The sequence below is a fragment of the Balaenoptera ricei genome, chromosome 19 (assembly GCF_028023285.1).
Source record: "Balaenoptera ricei isolate mBalRic1 chromosome 19, mBalRic1.hap2, whole genome shotgun sequence".
Lineage (NCBI taxonomy): Eukaryota > Metazoa > Chordata > Mammalia > Artiodactyla > Balaenopteridae > Balaenoptera > Balaenoptera ricei.
The window spans coordinates 14,946,860-14,962,025 of record NC_082657.1 but is presented as its reverse complement, the minus strand read 5'-3'; the positions used below and the strand labels follow the sequence as shown (position 1 = coordinate 14,962,025).

At 38.4% G+C, this 15,166-nt stretch overlaps 1 protein-coding gene across 1 annotated transcript; it reads right to left on the bottom strand.

Annotated features, from left to right (window-relative positions):
- Positions 1-12,020: 12,020 nt before the first annotated feature.
- LOC132354366 (large ribosomal subunit protein eL33-like) lies at positions 12,021-12,406 on the bottom strand. Its single transcript, XM_059906317.1, has one exon. It carries the CDS (start codon positions 12,384-12,386, stop codon positions 12,045-12,047), a length of 342 nt encoding a protein of 113 aa, XP_059762300.1. The 5' UTR covers positions 12,387-12,406; the 3' UTR covers positions 12,021-12,044.
- Positions 12,407-15,166: the final 2,760 nt, after the last annotated feature.

Below are 15,166 nucleotides of genomic sequence, written 5' to 3'. Positions count from 1 at the left end.
CAACTGCTCAACTCTGCCAGTGTAGCATGAAAGCAACCATAGACAACATGTAAACAAATGAGTGTGGCTATATTCTGGTAAAACTTTATAGACACTGAAATTTGAATTTCATATAATTCTTACATGTTGCAAAATGCTATTCTTATTTTTATTTTTTTTACATCATTTAAAAATGCAAAACCTTTCTTAGGTCATTGGCCATACAAAAATAGGTGACAGGCCATATTTTGTCCGTAGGCTGCAGTTTTTCAATTCTTACTATGATTTATTCATTCTATATTGGCACATTTGTGTGATTTCCAGTTTTTTCTTACTATGAATAAATCTGCCATGATCAATCTTAAAATATTTTTTGGTAGACATAGCATTCATTTCTATTAGGAATCCAAGAGTGGAAGAGCTGGATCATAAAGTAGGTTTACATTTATATGTGTAGGTACTGTCAAACCATTTCCCAAGGTCTTTGTGTCAGTTTACACATATGTCAGCAATGTAAAGGATTCCAGTTGCTCCATATCCTCTTGAACACTTGGTATTGTTAGTCTTTTTAAATTTTTACAATACTAGTAGGTGGGTAGTAGTATCTCAGTGTGATTTTAATCTGCATTTCCCTGATTAATACTCACTTAAGCATCCTTTCATATATCAACCATTTGGATAACCTCTCTGAGCTGCCTGTTTAACTCTTGACCATTTCATTAAAGTCAGTTTGTGGGGTTTTTTTTCTATTTATTTATAGCTATTTGCATATGCTGGGATATGAGGCCTTTTGTAGGATATATTTATTGTAGATATCTTTCCCAGGATATGGCTTGCCTTTCACTCTGATAATGAAGTCTTTTTTTTTTTTAACATCTTTATTGGAGTATAATTGCTTTACAATGGTGTGTTAGTTTCTGCTTTATAACAAAGTAAATCAGCTATACATATACATATATCCCCATATCTCCTCCCTCTTGCATCTGCCTCTCACCCTACCTATCCCACCCCTCTAGGTGGTCACAAAGCACCGAGCTGATCTTCCTGTGCTATGCGGCTGCTTCCCACTACCTATCTATTTTACATTTGGTAGTATTTATAAGTCCATGCCACTCTCTCACTTCGTCCCAGCTTACCCTTCCCCCTCCCTGTGTCCTCAAGTCCATTCTCTACGTCTGCATCTTTATTCCTGTCCTGCCCCTAGGTTCTGCAGAACTTTTTTTTTTCTTTTTTTTTTAGATTCCACATATATGTGTTAGCATACGGTATTTGTTTTTCTCATTCTGACTTACTTCACTCTGTATGACAGACTCTAGGTCCATCTACCTCACTACAAATAATTCAATTTCATTTCTTGTTATGGATGACTAATATTCCATTGTATATATGTGCCACATCTTCTTTATCCATTCATCTGTCAATGGACACTTAAGTTGCTTCCATGTCCTGGCTATGTTAAATAGTGCTGCAATGAACATTGTGGTAAATGACTCTTTTTGAATTATGGTTCTCTCAGGGTGTATGCCCAGTAGTGGGATTGCTGGGTCATATGGTAGTTCTAGTTTTAGTTTTTTAAGGAACCTCCATACTGTTCTCCATAGTGGCTGTATCAATTTACATTCCCACCAACAGTGCAAGAGGGTTCCCTTTTCTCCACACCCTGTCCAACATTTATTGTTTGTAGATTTTTTGATGATAGCCATTCTGGCTGGTGTGAGGTGATGCCTCACTGTAGTTTTGATTTGCATTTCTCTAATGATTAGTGATGTTGAGCATCCTTTCATGTGTTTGTTAGTAATCTGTATACCTTCTTTGGAGAAATGTCTATTTAGGTCTTCTGCACATTTTTGGATTGGGTTGTTTCTTTTTTTGATATTGAGTTGCATGAGCTGCTTGTAAATTTTGGAGGTTAATCCTTTGTCAGTTGCTTCATTTGCAAATATTTTCTCCCATTCTGAGTGTTGTCTTTTCATCTTGTTTATGGTTTCCTTTGTTGTGCAAAAGCTTTGAAGTTTCATTAGGTCCCATTTGTTTATTTTTGTTTTTATTTCCATTTCTCTAGGAGGTGGGCCAAAAAGGATCTTGCTGTGATTTATGTCGTAGAGTGTTCTGCCTATGTTTTCCTCTAAGAGTTTTATAGTGTCTGGCCTTACATTTAGGTCTTTAATCCATTTTGAGTTTATTTTTGTGTATAGTGTTAGGGAGTGTTCTAATTTCATTCTTTTACATGTAGCTGTCCAGTTTTCCCAGCACCACTTATTGAAGAGGCTGTCTTTTTTCCATTGTTATATTATTGCCTCCTTTATCAAAAATAAGATGACCATATGTGTGTACATTTATCTCTGGGCTTTCTATCCTGTTCCATTGATTTATATTTCTGTTCTGTGCCAGTATCATACTGTCTTGATTACTGTAGCTTTGTAGTATAGTCTGAAGTCCAGGACCCTGATTCCTCCAGCTCCATTTTTCTTTCTCAAGATTGCTTTGGCTATTCGGGGTCTTTTGCGTTTCCATACAAATTGTGAAATATTTTGTTCTAGTTCTGTGAAAAATGCCATTGGTAGTTTGATAGGGATTGCATTGAATCTGTAGATTGCTTTGAATAGTATAGTCATTTTCACAATGTTGACTCTTCCAGTCCAAGAACATGGTATATCTCTGCATCTATTTGTATCATCTTTAATTTCTTTCATCAGTGTCTTATAGTTTTCTTCATACAGGTCTTTTGTCTCCTTAGGTAGGTTTATTCCTAGGTATTTTATTCTTTTTGTTGCAGTGGTAAATGGGAGTGTTTCCTTAATTTCTCTTTCAGATTTTTCATCATTAGTGTATAGGAATGCAAGTGATTTCTGTGCATTAATTTTGTATCCTGCAACTTTACCAAATTCGTTGATTAGCTCTAGTAGTTTTCTGGTAGCATCTTTAGGATTCTCTATGTGTAGTATCATGTCATCGGCAAACAATGACAGCTTTACTTCTTCTTTTCCAATTTGGATTCCTTTTATTTCTTTTCTTTTTTTTTTTTAAAGATTGATTGATTGATTGATTGATTGATTGATTACTATGTTGGGTCTTCATTTCTGTGCTAGGGCTTTCTCTAGTTGCGGCAAGCGGGGGCCACTCTTCATCGCGGTGCGCGGGCCTCTCACTATAGTGGCCTCTCTTGTTGCGGAGCACAGGCTCCAGATGCGCAGGCTCAGCAGCTGTGGCTCACGGGCCCAGTCGCTCCACGGCATGTGGGATCTTCCCAGACCAGGGCTCGAACCCGTGTCCCCTGCATTAGCAGGCAGACTCTCAACCACTGCACCACCAGGGAAGCCCCCTTTTATTTCTTTTTCTTCTCTGATTGCTGTGGCTAAAACTTCCAAAACTATGTTGACTAATAGTGGTGAGAGTGGACAACCTTGTCTTGTTCCTGATCTTAGTGGAAATGGTTTCAGTTTTTCACCATTGAGGACGATGTTGGCTGTGGGTTTGTCATATATGGCCTTTATTATGCTGAGGTAACTTCCCTCTATGCCTACTTTCTGGAGGGCTTTTATCATAAATGGTGTTGAATTTTGTCAAAAGCTTTCTCTGCATCTATTGAGATGATCATATGGTTTTTCTCCTTCAATTTGTTAATATGGTTTATCACACTGATTGATTTGTGTATATTGAAGAATCCTTGCATTCCTGGGATAAACCCCACTTGATCATGGTGTATGATCCTTTTAATGTGCTGTTGGATTCTGTATGCTAGTATTTTGTTGAGGATTTTTGCGTCTATGTTCATCCGTGATATTGGCCTGTATTTTTCTTTCTTTGTAACATCTTTGTCTGGTTTTGGTATCAGGGTGATGGTGGCCTTGTAGAATGAGTTTGGGAGTGTTCCTCCCTCTGCTATATTTTGGAAGAGTTTGAGAAGGATAGGTGTTAGCTCTTCTCTAAATGTTTGATAGAATTCACCTGTGAAGCCATCTGGTCCTGGACTTTTGTTTGTTGGAAGATTTGTAATCACAGTTTCAATTTTAGTGCTTGTGATTGGTCTGTTTATATTTTCTGTTTCTTCCTGGTTCAGTCTGGGAAGGTTGTGCTTTTCTAAGAATTTGTCCATTTCTTCCAGGTTGTCCATTTTATTGGCATATAATTGCTTGTAGTAATCTCTCATGATCCTTTGTATTTCTGCAGCGTGAGTTGTTACTTCTCGTTTTTCATTTCTAAGTCTGTTGATTTGAGTCTTCCCCCTTTTTTTCTGGATGAGTCTGGCTAATGGTTTATCAATTTAGTTTATCTTCTCACAGAACCAGCTTTTAGTTTTATTGATCTTTGCCATTGCTTCCTTCATTCTTTTTTCATTTATTTCTGATCTGATCTTTATGATTTCTTTTCTTCTGCTAAGTTTGGAGGGTTTTTTGTTCTTCTTTCTCTAATTGCTTTAGGTGTACGGCTAGGTTTTTATTTGAGATGTTTCTTGTTTCTTGAGGTAGGATTGTATTATAAACTTCCCTCTTAGAACTGCTTTTGCTGCATCCCATAGGTTTTGGGTCATCGTGTTTTCATTGTCATTTGTTTCTAGGTATTTTTTGATTTCCTCTTTGATTTCTTCAGTGATCTCTTGGTTATTAAGTAGTGTATTGTTTAGTCTCTATGTGTTTGTATTTTTTTTACTGATTTTTTCCTGTAATTGATATCTAGTCTCATAGTGTTGTGGTCAGAAAAGATACTTGATATGATTTCAATTTTCTTAAATTTACCAAGGCTTGATTTGTGACCCAAGATATGATCTATCCTGGAGAATGTTCCATGAGCACTTGAGAAGATAGTGTATTCTGTTGTTTTTGGATGGCATGTCCTATGAATATCAATTAAGCCCATCTTGTTTAATGTATCATTTAAAGCTTGTGTTTCCTTATTTATTTTCATTTTGGATGATCTGTCCATTGGTAAAAGTCGGGTGTTAGAGTCCCCTACTATGATTGTGTTACTGTCAATTTCCCCTTTTATGGCTGTTATCATTTGCCTTATGTATTGAGGTGCTCCTATGTTGGGTGCATAAATATTTACAATTGTTATATCTTCTTCTTGGATTGAACCCTTGATCATTATGTAGTGTCCTTCTTTTTCTCTTGTAATAGTCTTTATTTTAAAGTCTATTTTGTCTGATATGAGAATTGCTACTCCAGCTTTCTTTTGATTTCCATTTGCATGGAATATCTTTTTCCATCCCCTCACTTTCAGTCTGTATGTGTCCCTAGGTCTGAAGTGGGTCTCTTGTAGACAGCATATATATGGGTCTTGTTTTTGTATCCATTCAGCCAGTCTATGTCTTTTGGTTGGAACATTTAATCCATTTACATTTAAGGTAATTATCGATATATATCTTCCTATTACCATTTTTTAAATTGTTTTGGGTTTGTTATTGTAGGTCTTTTCCTCCTCTTGTGTTTCCTGCCTAGAGAAGTTCCTTTAGCATTTGTTGTAAAGCTGGCTTGGTGGTGCTGAATTCTCTTAACTTTTGCTTGTTTGTAAAGGTTTTAATTTCTCCATCAAATCTGAATGAGATCCTTGCTGGGTAGAGTAATCTTGGTTGTAGGTTTTTCCCTTTCATCACTTTAAATATGTCCTGCCACTCCCTTCTGGCTTGCAGAGTTTCTGCTGAAAGGTCAGCTGTTAACCTTATGGGGATTCCCTTGTGTGTTATTTGTTGTTTTTCCCTTGCTGCTTTTAATATTTTTTCTTTGTATTTAATTTTTGATAGTTTGATTAATATGTGTCTTTGCGTGTTTCTCCTTGGATTTATCCTGTATGGGACGCTCTGCGCTTCCTGGACTTGATTATTTCCTTTAGGTAAGTTTTCAACTATAATCTCTTCAAATATCTTCTCAGTCCCTTTCTTTTTCTCTTCTTCTTCTGGGACGCCTATAATTCGAATGTTGGTGCGTTTAAAGTTGTCCCATAGGACTCTAAGACCGTCCTCAATTCTTTTCATTTTTTTTTCTTTCTTTCTTTCTTTCTTTCTTTCTTTCTTTCTTTCTTTCTTTCTTTCTTTCTATTCTGCTCTGCAGTAGTTATTTCCACTATTTTATCTTCCAGGTTACTTATCCGTTCTTCTGCCTCAGTTATTCTTTATATATATATATATATATATATATAAATTCATTTATTTTATTTATTTATTTTTGGCTGTGTTGGGTCTCCGTTGCTGTGTGCGGGCTTTCTCTAGTTGTGGTGAGAGGGGGCTACTCTTCGTTGTGGAGGGCGGGCTTCTTATTGTGGTGGCCTCTCTTGCTGTGGAGCACGGGCTCTAGGCATCTGGGCTTCAGTAGTTGCAGCACGTGGGCTCAGTAGTTGTGGCGAACAGGCTCTAGACACAGGCTCAGTAGTTGTGGTGCATGGGCTTAGTTGCTCTGCGGCATGTGAGATCTTCCTGGACCAGGGCTCAAACCCGTGTCCCCTGCATTGGCAGGTGGATTCTCAACCAATGCCACAGGGAAGCCCTGCGTCAGTTATTCTGCTATTGATTCCTTCTAGAGAATTTTTAATTTCATTTATTGTGTTGTTCATCATTGTTTGTTTGCTCTTTAGTTCTTCTAGGTCCTTGTTAAACGTTTCTTGTATTTTCTCCATTCTATTTCCAAGATTTTGGATCATCTTTACTATCATTATTCTGAATTCTTTTTCAGGTAGACTGCCTATTTCCTCTTCATTTGTTTGGTCTGGTGGGTTTTTACCTTGCTCCTTCATCTGCTGTGTGTTTCTCTGTCTTCTCATTTTGCTTCACTTTGTCTCCTTTTCACAGGCTGCATGTTCGTAGTTCCCGTTGTTTTTGGTGTCTGCCCCTAGTGGCTAAGGTTGGTTCAGTGGGTTGTGTAGGCTTCCTGGTGGAGGGGACTACTGCCTGTGTTCTGGATCTTGTCTTTCTGGTGGGCAGGACCATGTCTGGTGGTGTGTTTCGGGGTGTCTGTGACCTTATTATGATTTTAGGCAGCCTCTCTGCTAATGGGTAGGGTTGTGTTCCTGTCTTGCTAGTTGTTTGGCATAGGGTGTCCAGAACTGTAGCTTGCTGGTCGTTGAGTGGAGCTGGGTCTTAGCATTGAGATGGAGATCTCTGGGAGAGCTTTCGCTGTTTGATATTACATGGAGCCAGGAGGTCTCTGATGGACAAATGTCCTGAACTTGGCACTCCCACCTCAAAGGCACAGGCTTGACACCTGGCTGGAAGAAAGAATAAAAAAATTAAAAAGTAATAAAAAAAAAAAGAAAGAAAGAAAGAAGAGAGCAACCAAGCCAAAAAACAAATCCACCAATGATAACAAGTGCTAAAAACTATATAAAAACAAACAAACAAACAAAACGGAAAGACAACCCTAGGACAAATGGTAAAAGCAAAGCTATACAGACAAAATCACACAAAGAAACATACACATACACATTCACAAAAGGAGAAAAAGGAAAAAAATATAATATCTATATATTAAAAAAAAAGGAGGCAGAGAGCAACCAAATCAATAAACAAATCTACCAATTATAATAAACTCTAAATACTAAACTAAGATAAACATAAAGCCAGGAACAAATTAGATGCAGAAAGCAAACCCCAAGACTACAGTTGCTCCCAAAGTCCACTGCCTCAATTTTAGGATGATTCATTGTCTATTCAGGTATTCCACAGATGCAGGGTACATCACGTTGACTGTGGGGATTTAATCCACTGCTCCTGAGGCTGCTGGGAGAAATTTCCCTTTCTCTTCTTTGTTCACACAGCTCCTGGGGTTCACCTTTGGATTTGGCCCCGCCTCTGCGTGTAGGTCGCCTGAGGGCGTCTGTTCCCTGCCCAGACAGGATGGGGTTAAAGTAGCAGTTGATTAGGGGGCTCTGGCTCACTCAGGCTGGAGGGAGGGAGGGGTACACAATGCAGGGCAAGCCTGTGGTGGCAGAGGCCGGCGTGACGTTGCAACAGTCTGAAGCATGCTGTGTGTTCTCCCAGGGAAGTTGTCCCTGATCACGGGACCCTGGCAGTGGCAGGCTGCACAGTCTCCCAGGAGGGGAGGTGTGGATAGTGACCTGTGTTTGCATACCGGCTTCTTGGTGGCTGCAGCAGCAGCCTTAGCGTTTCATGCCCGTCTCTGGTGTCTGCGCTGATAGCCGCGGCTCGCGCCCATCTCTGGAGCTCGTTTAGGCGGTGCTCTGAATCCCCTCTCCTCGTGCACCCCGAAACAATGGTCTCTTGCCTCTTCGGCAGGTCCAGACTTTTTCCGGACTCCTTCCTGGCTAGCTGTGGCACACTAGCCCCCTTCAGGCTGTGTTCACGCAGCCAACCGCAGTCCTCTCCCTGGGATCTGACCTCCGAAGCCCAAGCCTCAGCTCCCAGCCCCCACCCGCCCAGGTGGGTGAGCAGACAAGTCTCCCGGGCTGGTGAGTGCTTTTCGGCACCAATCCTTCGTGCGGGAATCTCTCCGCTTTGCCCTCTGCACCACTGTTGCTGCGCTCTCCTCTGTGGCTCTGAAGCTTCTCCCCCACCCCCCCTCCCAGCCCCCGTCTCCGCCAGTGAAGGGGCTTCCTAGTGTGTGGAAACTTTTCCTCCTTCACAGCTCCCTCCCAGAGGTGCAGGTCCCGTCCCTATTCTTTTGTCTGTTTTTTCTTTTTTCTTTTGCCCTACCCAGGTACGTGGGGAGTTTCTTGCCTTTTGCGAAGTCTGAGGTCTTCTGTAGCGTTCACTTGGTGTTCTGTAGGAGCTGTTCCACACGTAGATGTATTTCTGATATATCTGTGGGGAGGAAGGTGATCTCCACGTCTTACTCCTCCACCATCTTGAAGGTCTCCCCTGAAGTCTTTTGAAGAATAGTTGCTCTTAATTTGAATGAAGTTCAATTTATTAATCTTTTGTTTATGGTTGATGTCTTTGCCTACCATAAAGACACGAAGGTAGAATTCTATTTTTCTTCTAGAGGCATTATTGTTTCAGCTTTCTCATTTAGGGCTATAATCCATCTCAAATTAATTCTTTTTATTTCTTTTGACATGAAGGTCAAGAGATTTTTTTCCCCATATGCATAACAAGTTCTTCCAGCACTATTTATTGAATTTTGGTGATAAGACAAGTGATCTTATATGTGTGCATCTTTTCTGTACTCTATTTTGTCTCATTGGTATATTTAGTTATTCTTGTACTAATAACAAACTGTTTTTTGAATAATATTGAAATATCATGGTATAAGTTTTAAATTTATTCTTTTTCATTATATTGGCTATTCTAGGTCCTATTCAGTTCCCATATATATTTTGAGAACCAGCTGGTTGATTTAAAACCTGGAGGGGGCTTCCCTTGTGGCACAGAGGTTAAGAATCCACCTGCCAATGCAGGGAACCCTGGTTGGGGAAGATCCCACATGCCGCGGAGCAACTAAGCCGGTGCGCCACAACTACTGAGCCTGCACTCTAGAGCCAGCGAGCCACAACTACTGAAGCCAGCACACCTAAAGCCCGTGCTCTGCAACAAGGGAAGCCACTGCAATGAGAAACCCTCACACCACAACGAAGAGTAGGCCATGCTCACTGCAACTAGAGAAAGCCCACACAGAGCAACGAAGACCCAACCCAGCCAAAAATAAATAAAATAAATACATTAAAAAAAAAAAAACCTGGAGGGATTTAACTGGCTTTCTTTGACTCTAAAAAAAAAAAAAAAAGGTGACTTGATCTTAATACTGAGTCTTCCAATTCGCAAATATGGTATATCTCTCCATTTCTTTAGGTCTTCTTTAATTTCTCTCAGCAATGTTTTATAATTTTCATTGGAGAGGTTTTATGCCTTTTAAAAAGCAGCTTTATTGAGATATAATTAACATACCATAAATTTCTCCCATTTAAAGTGTTTAGTTCAAGTGGTTTTTAGTATATTCACAGTCATGCTACCATCCCCACAATTTCTGATTTTAGAACATTATCATCACCTGAAAAAGAAACCCTATACCCATTAGCAGTCATTACCAATTCCTGTCCCCTACCCCCCCAGTTCCAGGCAACCATTAATCTTCTATCTGTGTCTATATAATTGTTTATTCTGGACATTTCATATAAATAGATTCATACAATATTTATTTTTTGTGACTGGATTCTTTCACTTAATGTTTTCAAGGTTTATCCTTGTTGTTGCATGTATCAGTATTTTATTACTCTTTATTGCTGAATACTATTCTATTGTACAGATATGCCACATATCTTGGGGGAAAACATTCAGTCTTTCTCCATTAATTATGATGTTAGCTGTGATTTTTCATAGATGCCCTTTATTAGGTTGAGGAAGTTTTCCTCTATTCTTTATTAGGTTGAGGAAGTTTTCCTCTGTGATATCATGAATGGATATCAGATATTGTTAAATGTTTTTCCTATGTCTATGAGATGATCATGTGCTTTCTGTCCTTTATTAATATGATGTATTATATTGATTGATTTTTGCTTTTTTTTGTTTTCTTGGGTTTTTTTGGCTGCATTGGGTCTTCATTGCTGCATGTGGGCTTTCTCTAGTTGCGGCGAGTGGGGGCTACTCTTTGTTGTGGTGCACGGGCTTCTCACTGCAGTGGCTTATCTTGTTGTGGAGCATGGGCTCTAGGTGCGCGGGCTTCAGTAGTTGCAGCACACGCGCTCAGTAGTTGCAGTGCACAGGCTTCAGTAGCTGCGGTGCGGGCTCTAGGGCGTGCGGGCTTCAGTAGGTGTGGCTGCGGGCTCTAGAGCACAGGCTCAGTAGTTGTGGCGCATGGGCTTAGTTGCTCCAAGGCATATGGGATCTTCCTGGAACAGGGATCGAACCTGTGTCCCCTGTGTTGGCAGGCAGATTCTTAACCACTGTGCCACCAGGGAAGTCCCTGATTTTTGCATGTTAAACCAACCTTACATTCCTGGCATAAATCCCATTTGGTTATGGTGTATAATTTTTTTAAAAAAATTTGCTACTGGATTCAGTTTGTTAGTATTTTGTTGAAGATTTTTGTGCCTTTTTGTTACTTTTGTGTTTTTGTTTGCTATGGTAAATACTATTGTTTTAAAATTTTACTGTTTAATTACTCGAAGCTAGTATACATGGACACAATTTATGTTTTTATAGTCACATATCCAGTGATCATGCTACATTTATTTATTCAAATACTTTTATAATTCTTTTGAATTTTCTACATACAAATTATGTCATCTGCAAATATTGCTATATTTCTTCTTTTCCAATCTTTATACCTTTTCCTTCTTTCCCGTTTATTGCACTAGCTTGGGCCTCCAGTATGACGTTGAATGTGAGTATTGGTAGTAGATTTCCTTGTTTTGCTCTCTTGAAGAATCCAGCAAGTATGTTATCTGTAGGTTATTTAAAGATGCTCTTTATCAGATTGATAAAAGGCAATTTTCTTCTATACCACTTTTGTTGAGAGTTTTTATGAATTTGTACATGATTCATATTTTGTATTCCATCAAATATTTGGAAGAATTCACCAGTGAAAATGTCCAGGAGTAGAGTTTTCCTTGTGGGGAAATTTATAATTAAACATTTATTTTTCTTAACAGAATTACTCAAATTTTATATTTTTTCTCATGTCATTTTGGTAAGTAATATTTTTAAAGGAATTTTCCATTATTTGAAGTTGTCAAATTTATTGGTATAAAGTTGTCCCTAATGCCTTCTTATTTATCCTTCAAAACCTATAAAATCTTTTTCCATACCTGATATTTGTAGGGTTATTTTCCTCTTTCTTGGTCAGTCTTGCTAAGGCTTATCAATTTTGTTAAACTTTCAAAGAACTGGTTTTTGGCTTAGTTTATTTTCTCGATTACTACTTTGCTTTCTATTTTAGTGATGTCAAACTTATCTTTATTACTTCTTTTTAAATACTTTCTTTGGGTTTAAATTGATGTTTTTTCTTTTAGTTTCTTACAGTGGAGGCTTATACCATTCATATTCAATATTTTTTACTTAGTGATATATGCATTTAGAGCTAGAAACATGCCTCAAATTACTGCTTTTACTAAAACCCAAGTGGGTTTTTTTTTACAAGAGAACAAATCCTACACTTTTATTTATTTACTTTTCAATAAGTTTAAATCCTTGAAAGGTACAGCATCACATGGATTGTGTGTCCAATGGCCTTAGCAAGAAGATTGCTTTGGAATTTGTCACGAACCATGCCACTGTTTCCATGAACACCTGTTATCTTTCCCCAGATTACTCTGGTTTTGTTAGGTTTTCCATCAGGAGTTACTGTGTTGTTCTTTGCTTTGTACACATAAGTATATCTCTTGCCTAGATAGAATTCAGTTTCATCTTGAGCATATATACCTTCAACTTTCAGGAGAGCTGTGTGCTCCCTCTGGTTCCATAGACCCCACTGATAGCCAGCAAAAATGGCCTTGGACCACAGCCTTCCAGACATATTTGTCATTTTAGAAGTCCTGTTCCCAGCAGGCCCCACTTATTTGCCCCCGAAGTTCAGCTGCGGGAGCTCCACACACCTCCAAGGGTCCAAGATGGTTGAAAGGCCCAAGTGTTTTTTATTTTCATTATTATTAAGGTCAAAATATTTCAAAATTTCTATTCTGCCTTATTATTTGACCCACTGATTTTATAGAATTATATTGCTTAAGTTCAGATAACTTGGGAATTTTTCAATATTTTGTTTTGTTATTATTGTTGATTTCTAGTTTAATTCCATTGTGACCACACAACATACTGTACATGATTTCAATCCTATGAAATGTATTAAATCTGCTTTATGGCCCAGTGTATAGACTATTTTGCTAAATGATCCATGTTCACTTGAAAAGAATAGATATTCTGTCATTGCTAGGTGTTGTATTCTGTATTTGTTAAGTTGGCTAATTGTGTCCTTCTCATATTGTTACTGATTGTTTTGGGACTACTTATATATGAGTTAATAGGACTTGTGTGTTAAAATCATTTATTTATTAAAGTGGCTTTATCTTTTTCTCCTTTTTAGTTCTGTGAATCTTTGCTTTCAGAGTAGAATTCTAAAAATTCTCCCACAATGAGATATTATCTCAGTAGCTGATTAGCAAAAAAAGTTTTAAAGTGTTACAAGTGTTGTCAAGGATGTGGAACAACTCTCAACTATGTGGCAGTTAGTGTCAATTGAAATGATTCTGGAAACTCTTTGACATCACCTGGAGAAGCTGGGAAGCACATGCCCTAGAACAAAGCAAGTCCACCTGTAAGTATTATACTTTACAGTTATTCTTACACAAACTTTTAAAGGCCTACAGAAATGTTCAAAACAGCGCCACTTGAAATAGCAGGGCAAAATCTGGAAACAACTCAAATATCCATCAAGAGGCTATATAAATAAAATTTGGCAGATGTACACAGTAGAGTGCTGCCCAACATTGAGAAAATGAACAAATTCCCAGAACATAATGTTGATTTTTTTTAAGTGACAATACATAGAATGTCATTTCACTAAAGTTCAAAACACATGCAAATCTAGACAATATATTTGGGGATATGTATATATATGGCAAATCTATAAAGAAAATCAGGGGAATGACTAAATTCAGGTGATGGTTAACTTTATGGGAGAAAGGGGAGGAATGTGATGGGGGAGGAGCCTCTAGGACACTTCAGGGACTTCCCTGGTGCTCCAGTGGGTAAGACTTTGAGCTCCCAATGCAGGAGGCCCAGGTTCGATCAATCGTTGGGGAAATAGATCCTGCATGCATGCCACAACTAAGAGACTGCATGCTGCAAATGAGAGTCTGCATGACACAACTAAGAAGTCCACATGCCACAACTAAAAGATCCCGCATGCCACTACTAAAGATCGTGCACGTGGCAACGAAGATCCCGCATGCCGCAACTAAGACCCAGAGCAGCCTAAATAAATAAATAAATAAATATTTAGGACACTTCAAAGGAATTGATAATAACTTTTTCTTAAGCTGAGTGGTAGGTCTACGGAATTTATTTTCATTAATTCAACTGTACTTATGTTCATATATATATAGGCTTGTATGTGGAATTCTAAGTTAATAAATAGGCTCAAAATGAAACAGGATGAAAATATGAAATAGCTGAACAATTGTATTACTGAATTCAAGCCAAGGAATTCTCTGACACAACCCAAAGAATTAAAGGAATACAAGAAGCAAGAATATAAACCCAGAGAATGTATTCAGGAGAACTTGATGAAGATAAAACTAGAAAATAATGACATAGAAAATTAAAAAAAAATACAGTTGACCCTTGAACAACACAGATTTGAACTGTGCAGGTCCACTTATACATGGATTTTTTCAATAAGTACGTGCTATAGTACTACATGATTTGCAGTTGGTTGAATCCTCAGATGTGGGACCTAGGATGTGAATATGGAAGACCAACTGTAAAGTTATACACAGATTTTCAATTGCACAGAGGGTCAGGGCCCCGTGTATTTCAAGGGTCAAATGTACAACCAAAACTAGTTTTTAAAAAAATGACCAAAATCTTGTCATTTGAAAAGAGCAAGGGTAGACTTTTGCTTACATACAGTGAGTAGGTCACATGCATTTATTTCCCATCACTATCCAAAAAGGGATGAAAATAACAATGACAACAAAAACAAATGTGAAGACAAAACTACAACAAATAAGAAAATTCAAGGAACTCTGGTATGAAAGAGCTTATGAGTGAGATAAATGAAGCAGTTTACAAATCCCCTGAAAGGCCCAGGTTCCACAGAAAAGGACCTTGGTGAGGTATGGATCTGGAAGTAGAGGACTGGTTGAAAATTTATACACAAACTCATTGCCCTGCTCTTCCCCCTCTCCAGTTAACTTTGCTCCCTTGTCTAATAAAATACATTTGATCTCTGGATAAATTGATTTTGAGAAGATGTAGAGGATGCACAAAGAAGGGCAGACAGACACAGAATGAGTAATAACCATAGTCTGAAATCTTCTTAAGCTTCTTTCCCTATCCTGGTCCCAGTCACCAGCAACTCAACACATAACCTTCACAGGCAGGAAACTGGAGGAGTCCTCTAAGGAGAAACTAAAGAGCAAAGAGAATAGAATTCTGGGGGTGTCCCAGAGAAAAGATTGCTTCTGAAATCCATCAGTCGGCAGGCTCTAACTCATGACTGAAAGTAAGGATTACCACATGGTTGAGAAAAGTACCTAAAATGAAAGACAGAGAACAATTCAAACAGGAAAAGGGAATTTGGTCATA

What these genes read in the sequence shown, in the direction of transcription:
- LOC132354366 (XM_059906317.1), bottom strand. Translation starts at nt 12,386, where the DNA reads ATGACAAATATGTCTGGAAGGCTGTGGTCCAAGGCCATTTTTGCTGGC.